Genomic DNA, 7500 nt, shown 5'->3' with positions numbered 1-7500 from the left:
CTTTATTTCAACCAGATGGCATTAGTGCTATCACATCTATGTCTAAAGCTGAACTCTTCGTTCAAACCTTTGCTAAAAACTCTATCTTGGACGATTCAGTGGTTGTTCCTCCCTCTCCTCCACCATCTGACTACTTCATGCTACCTATTGAAATTCTTCGCAATAATGTTTTTCATGCCCTCGGAAGGCTTATGGACCTGATGGGGTCCCTCCTATTGTTCTCTGAAACTGTGCCTCCGTGCTTGCACCTTGCCTAGTCAAACTCTTTTAACTCTGTCTGTCAACATCTACCTTTCCTTCTTGCTGGAAGTTTGCCTACATTCAGCCTGTTCCTAAAAAGGGTGACCGTTCTAATTCCTCAAACTACCGTCCTATTGCTGTAATTTCCTGCCTATTTAAGTTTTTGAATCTATCCTCAACAAGAAGATTCTTAAACATCTATCACTTCACAACTTCTATCTGATTGTCAGTATGGATTCCGTCAAGGCCGCTCTACTGGTGATCTTCTGGCTTTCCTTACTGAGTCTTGGTCATCCTCTTTTAGAGAATTTGATGAAACTTTTGCTGTTGAATTAAGCATATCTAAAGCTTTTGATAGAGTCTGGCACAAAGCTTTGATTTCCAAACTACCTTCCTATGGCTTCTATCCTTCTCTCTGTTGCTTCATCTCGAGTTTCCTTTCTGACTGTTCTATTGCTGCTGTAGTAGACAGTCACTGTTTTAATTTTATTAACAGTGCAGCTCCTCAGGGTTCTGTCCTGTCACCCACTCTCTTCCTATTAATCATCAATGATCTAAACCAAACACTCCTACGCTGATGATACCACCCTGCACTTATTCCACGTCTTTTCATAGACGTCCAACCCTAGAGGAATTTACTTCCCTACAGGAAGTAAACCTTTCACGCAGGGAAGCCACAGAGCGCATGACTTTGGATCTCTCTAAAATTTTTGATTAGGGGAGAGCAAACTTAGTATTGTTCAATGTCTCAAAAACTCATGCCTTGATCTATCAACTCGACACAACCTTCCAGACAACTATCCCCTCTTTTTCAGTGACACTCAACTGTCCCCCTCTTCTACACTGAACATCCTCGGTCTGTCCTTTACTTATAATCTGAACCGGAAACTTGACATCTCATCTTTATCTAAAACAGCTTCTAAGAATTTAGGTGTTCTGAGATGTCTCCGCCAGTTTTTCTCACCCCCCCTTATCTGCTAACTCTGTACCATCCTTATCCATCCATGTATAGGGTATGTTTCACATGTCTGAGGGGGGTTCTACTCATACTGCTCTTCTAGACAGGGTGGAATCAAAAGCTTTTCATCTCATCAACTCCTCTCCTCTAACTGACTGTCTTCAGCCTCTCTCATCGCCACAGTGTTACATCTCTAGCTGTCTTCTATCGCTAATTTCATGCTAATTGCCCTTCTGATCTTGCTAACTGCATGCCTCCCCTCTTCCCATGGCCTCGTTGCACAAGACTCTTCTTTCTCTCATCCCTATTCTGTCCACCTCTCTAACGCAAGAGTTAACCAGTATTCTCAATCATTCATCACTTTCTCTGGTAAACTCTGGAACTCCCTGCCTGCTTCTGTATTTCCACCTTCCTATGACGTGAATTCCTTCAAGAGGGAGGTTTCAAGACACTTATCCTTCAATTTTTGACTACCGCTTTGGACCCTTTTATGGGACTGGCATTTTAGTGTTTTTTTTTTTATTTTTTATTGGCACAAGAGGAGGAGGAATACAAAGGAATACAAAGGAATGAACAGACAGCAACAGCCCTACTGGGCCTAACGAGGCTGTCTGTGTGTCTAGTCTACCACTACCACTACAGATTCTAAGAGTTAGAGGCTGGAGGACACTAGGGTTCAAAGGAAGGAAAACAAGAGAGCATAGGGAGAAGGAAAGGCTAAGATGTGATAGGAAAGGATGAAAGAGAAATTATACTATTCACTACAGTAACTAAAAAAAAAAAAAAAAGTACGCAAAGTATATTATATGAGGGATTGCTGCGAGGTGATTGTCCAACCTTTGTTTAAAAGTTTCTATTGTATTACTATCGACAATATATGCTGGAAGAGAGTTCCAAACACTTATAATTCTATTTAAGAAATAATACTTAGCCTCGTCTGATCTGAAACGCTTACCTATAATCTTGTAACCATTATTTCTAGTGGTGTTGGAACTGTCAATGATGATATAGTTGTTCACATTTACGTTATCAAAGCCCCGACACATTTTAAACAGCTCAGTTAAGTCTCCTCGCATTCGCCGTTTCTCTAAGCTGAACAAGTTGAGTTCCCTCAAGCGCTCCTCATAAGGCTTGTTCCGCAGTCGTGGGATCAACTTGGTAACTCTTCTTTGGACTCTCTCCAGCTTGTCTATATCTTTCTTGTAATGGGGTGACCAGAACTGGACTTGGAAGTGAATTATCGCCTTTCTTTTCTATGGGGGTAACGTAAGCTAACTTCCAATCCTTGGGAACCTTACCGCATTTAAATGATTTGGTGAAAAGCAATGAAAGGGGCTTACAAATTTGAAATCTAGTTTCTTTCAGGACACGTGGTGCAATACCATCTGGGCCGGGGGCTTTGTCAGTTTTCATTTTATCAATTGATTATTTCTTTTTCATGAAAAACGCAGACAATTAAGGGGGTTATGTTGTGGAGCATAAGGACTGGTTCGGGGATTGTATGAGTATTTTCCTCTGTAAAAATTGAAGCAAAATAATCATTCAGTGTGTCCACGATCTGAGTTTCTCCGGTGACAAAATTACCGTTATCTAGTGTAATGTGATTAATGTGAGATGTAATGACTTTTTTATTTCGAACGTAACTGTAAAATTCTTTGGGATTGGATTTAGCAATGCTTGCAATATACATTTCTAGATTTTTCTTACTCTGTCTAATGAGCTTTTTTGATTCGCGTCGGAGTCTGTCGTATTCTAGTTTATCGGCCTCATTCTGAGAGAACAAATATTTACTGTAGGCACGATTTTTCTGCAGTAGTTGTGACTCAGTGTTGTTTGTCCACCATTTAGGTTTGTTTCTCTTGCATGGACGTTTTTTACGCATAGGGATACATGTCTTCACACCATTTTATAAAAAGTACTTAAATTTCGCCCATGATTCTTCAATGTTACTTTCGCCAAGTTCAGCGTTCCAATCTGCGACAGAAAGAATTGACCTTAGTCTTTCGTAGTCTCCTTTTTTATAAATGAAACCTTTTTCGTTGCTAACAATGTCCTTATATGCTTGAAGGCTAATGTTAAAAGAGACAATCTTGTAGTCACCTGTACTAAATTCAGGACCAATATTAACGTTAGATTTGAGGTCATCGTTTGTTGAAAGAACAAGATCTAATATGTTATCACCTCGTGTGGGTTCTTGAACGTGTTGCTTTAGGGAACATTCTAATAAATTATTATACAAGTCGTGACCAGAGTGAGAGTTAGGTGGATTTCCCCATGAGTTAACAGGTAGATTGAAGTCTCCACAGATGACTATCAAAAGTGTTACTTATTTCAGTGATTTGATCTTGTAAATTCTTATCAGAGGAAACATTGTGAACCGGAGGCCTATAAGACCTATAGCAGTTTTCTTAGAACGTACTCTTAAATGCAAGAAGACTGAATCTATATTGTTAATCTTTTCAGTTTTTAGTATGGTTGGCTGAAGACTGGCTTTCACATACAGCAATACACCGCCTCCTATCCTGTCTTTTCTTTCACTGCTGAACATTTGATAGCCTGGCAAGTTGTATTCCACAAGAAAGTCTCTGTTTGCAGAGTTCAGCCAAGATTCAGTAATACCAATAATGTGATAGTTTTCTACAGCTGCCAGGATTTCTAAATCTGAAAATTTATTTCTAAGGCTGCGAGCGTTGATTAGGCAAGCTTTTATAGTGTTACACATGGAGGTTGGGTTGTGCGAGGAGTCTACTAAGAGTCTGGAGCTACACGATCTTGCTGGTCTTTTTTTGGTCTGAAAATAGAAACTTTATTACTAAGGAGTCTGCCAAGTCGTGCTGCTCCAATTCCATTCAGGTGTAAACCATCCGGCTGAAACAGAGAAGGTTTATTGTAAAAGTTGTCCCAAAGATTAACAAAGTCTACACCTTCCTCTGCGCAGAGAGAACAAAGACGGCTGTTAGTGCTGAAGGCTCTGTTGTAGAAGGCAGCCGGTGCCCTGGTCCGGGGGAGGATACCTGAAACAATAATGTTATTGGATTTAGCGCTGTATCATCCTCTTGAACTTTTCCATGAGCTCTTCAGACCTAGTGTTTTCGACATCATTTGTACCTGCGTGAGTAATAAAGAGGGTATTATTATTAGATCCGCAGGCTGCCTCGTCGCATGCTGCCGTGATGTCGTCTAAGCGTCCACCAGGCATGCATAGACGCTTACGTGTCCTACGAGCCCTGCCACAGAACTCAGAGAGCTGACCTCTGACTATTGAGTCTCCGACCAGTCTCGTCTCTTGTGCATCTTCCTCCTCTTCAGCTAGGATCTGGTACCCGTTGTGTGTTGAGATGGGCAAAGATTTCTTAACATTAGTGGTGGTGGCACGATTACTGACTAAAGTGAATGGTGACTGCAAGCACAGCATGTGGGCGGGCAGGAGCCCCTGGAGTGGAGGAGGCAGGTCTGTCAGGGATGGTAGGAACAACATCTGTGGAGGTGCAACCTGTATTAGAGACAACGAACTCTTTTAGTGCTTCAAGCTGTTGCACGACGTCCTCATACTGCTTGCACTTCTCCTCGTATTTCTCGTTGAGTCTCTCTATCTTACTCTGGAGGTGACACAACCTGCAGGCAGAAGAATTCCGGAAATACTGAGGGGCAAACCTGCCACGACAGGCTTCGCATTGACTGAGAAGAGAAGGCATGGCTCATTAATCAGAGCGCTTTTGAAGTTTCAGAAAAGATGTGACCATAAATTGAGCAAATGAAAAGTTTATGCATGGAAATCAGATACTGCTGTGTTAGATGCCTCCAACACTGGGAGTTAGCTCCCACAGGGTCTTGAAAATGCCACAAAGACCAATCGCTTGCCTAGAGTCTTGGTCACGAGTGAGACTTTTACAACCCAGCGCTTGCAGCTATGAGGAGGAGGAGGTGGAGGAGGAGGAAGAATGGAAGTAAATTAAAAGATAGAAGATGAGAAAGATGAGACAAGATAAATATAGGAGGAAGAGGAAGAATGACCTCTCACTTAACCTAACCCAGTCTGGACCACTCACTTCCTGAAGAGCACTGAGAAGGATGAGCCGAAGCTGACAATGTTGAAGAGGCAACCCAGAGGCAGACTCTTCAGGAACAGAAGAAGTGTTGCCCGGGCACTCTCTATCTTTTGCCCATGCATGCTTCCTGTTGGTGAGGTCAGTTTAGGTTAGGTTAGCACTGCACAACTACAGTACAAACTCACTGAGTCGAACAAATTTTGGGGTTAATTTACGTTAGCTTAGTACAACCTTGCTGAGTTGGACCCTTGAAAATCCCAGTAACTTCCTTGACATCCTGCTTAGGAGTCACAGTAAGAAGTTATTGTTGAACTATTACTGGAAACATGGGAACATCCTTCAAAACCCCAGTAACTCCCTCACAGCCTGCTTAAAAAACTATGAAAGGCATCATATCTGCTTAGTCCTGCACTGACAAGCCTTCCAGCATCCCATCATATCAGTTCTTGGGTCCTACTGACCTTGTCCAGCTGTCCCACCTGCCTCCACCTCACCTTAGCGGTCGATGACAAAGATAATCTCATTCTTGCTGGAGTAGGTGTTGATGGGCACCTCTGGGAAGAGGTTCAGCATGAGCAGGTCATCCTTCATGATCCCAGTGGCAGAGCGTTCACCGGTCTCCCGCAACAGGTGGGGCCGGTAGGCACTCCTGTAGTACACCAGCATGCTCCAGTCGTGGTCGCAGCTGAACCCTCCGTCCTGGCTCACCTGCGGCATGGACAGGAGATTAGGTTGTGGCATGGGTTAGGTTAGGTTATGCTGCAATAGGTCAGGGCATCAGTTGGGTTAGGTTGCAATGCTGGATCAGCTGATGTTATTTTTATGGACAGAAGAAAGAAAACAAGACCTAAAAGGTTTATGGACGTAGAGAAGGAATTACAACACACACACACACACACACACACACACACACACACACACACACACTGAAAAAAATTAAGAAAGTACTTTGTTATCGTGGACTGGAAAGACTTTGAACATGCAGAAGTTGTTCAGGAAAAATGGGATGAATTTATAAGGATATACTCGTATAATACTGCTGTAGAGAAATTTGTACCTAGAGGAGAAAGATGTAGAAAAGGTAAGGAATAGTTCAATACAAAATGCAAAAAGGCTAGAAATTGTAAGTTAAATGGTTGGAATAGATGGAGAAAAAGATAAACTGAGAGCAGATGGAAGGAATATATTGATGCTAGAAACAAGTATGTTGGAATAATAAGAATGGAGAGAAAATACAATGAAAGAGATATAATAGAAAAGTGAATAAATGAACCCAAACTGTTCTTTAGACATATTAATGGGAGGATCAAGAAGAGAGGTGTATCAAAACTGAAAGCTGAAGGAAAAATCTATGAGGATGCACAGGACATGGCGGAGGTTATGGGCAAAAGTTACAGATCAGTATTTACTGTGGAAGGGGAGTTTGATGCTGGAAGGGATAATTTGGTGAGGAATACGCTAAGTACAGTACCAGTCAGTTATATGAAATACTTATGATGATTGAGGACCTTGAAATAAATAAAGCATCTGGTCCAGATGGAGTATCAAACTGGATATTGAAAGAATGTAGAGAACAACTGGCTGATAAAGTTCACAGTATGGTGGTGACATCATTGTAGCAGGGAAGGGTACCAAAAGATTGGAAGAGAGCAAATATTACACCAATATTCAAAGGGGGGAAATAAAGAAAACCCACCAAATTATAGACCAGTGTCATTTACTAGTGGTGTAGTAAAAGAATGTGAAAGAACAATAAAGGAAAGATTGATGGAACACTTGGAAAGAGATAAAGTTTTGGTAAATTGTCAATTTGGATTTAGGCGGGGAAGATCATGCTCCATGAACTTATTGTCCTTTTAGTCAAAGGCAGTTGATATTGTGCAAGAGAGACAGACTAGTGATGGTGTCTACTTAGACTTGAAGAGGGCTTTTGACAAAGTACCACACCAAAGATTGCTATGGAAGATTAAAAAAAATAAAAAAAATATGGAAAAATTGGAGGAAGACTGCTGGAGTGGATGAAGGATTATCTGGATGATAGAGAGATGAGAACTGTAATACAAAACCAGAATTCATCCTAGCTGAAAGTAACTAGTGGTGTCCCACAGGGATCAATGTTTGGACCAATAATGTTTGTGATATATGTGAATGACATAAATGAAGAGATAGACAGCTATATGGACTTATTTGCAAATGATGCTAAGCTGATGAGAATGGTAGAAAATGCAAATGACTGTATGGTACTGCAAGACA

General features: G+C 41.4%; 1 protein-coding gene across 1 annotated transcript in view; it reads right to left on the bottom strand.

Annotated features, from left to right (window-relative positions):
- Positions 1-5727: 5727 nt before the first annotated feature.
- LOC135098594 (von Willebrand factor A domain-containing protein 5A-like) overlaps positions 5728-7500 on the bottom strand; it is a 12834-nt gene continuing 11061 nt past the window's right edge. Inside the window, exon 4 of the mRNA XM_064000954.1 lies at positions 5728-5955. Within this exon, the coding sequence (XP_063857024.1) occupies positions 5743-5955 (213 nt within the window). The 3' untranslated portion in view covers positions 5728-5742. The remainder of the gene's footprint in view (positions 5956-7500) is intronic.

This window comes from Scylla paramamosain, unplaced genomic scaffold (genome assembly GCF_035594125.1).
Source record: "Scylla paramamosain isolate STU-SP2022 unplaced genomic scaffold, ASM3559412v1 Contig69, whole genome shotgun sequence".
NCBI lineage: Eukaryota > Metazoa > Arthropoda > Malacostraca > Decapoda > Portunidae > Scylla > Scylla paramamosain.
The sequence above is the reverse complement of the archived record's forward strand: the minus strand, read 5'-3'. Positions and strand labels throughout refer to the sequence as shown.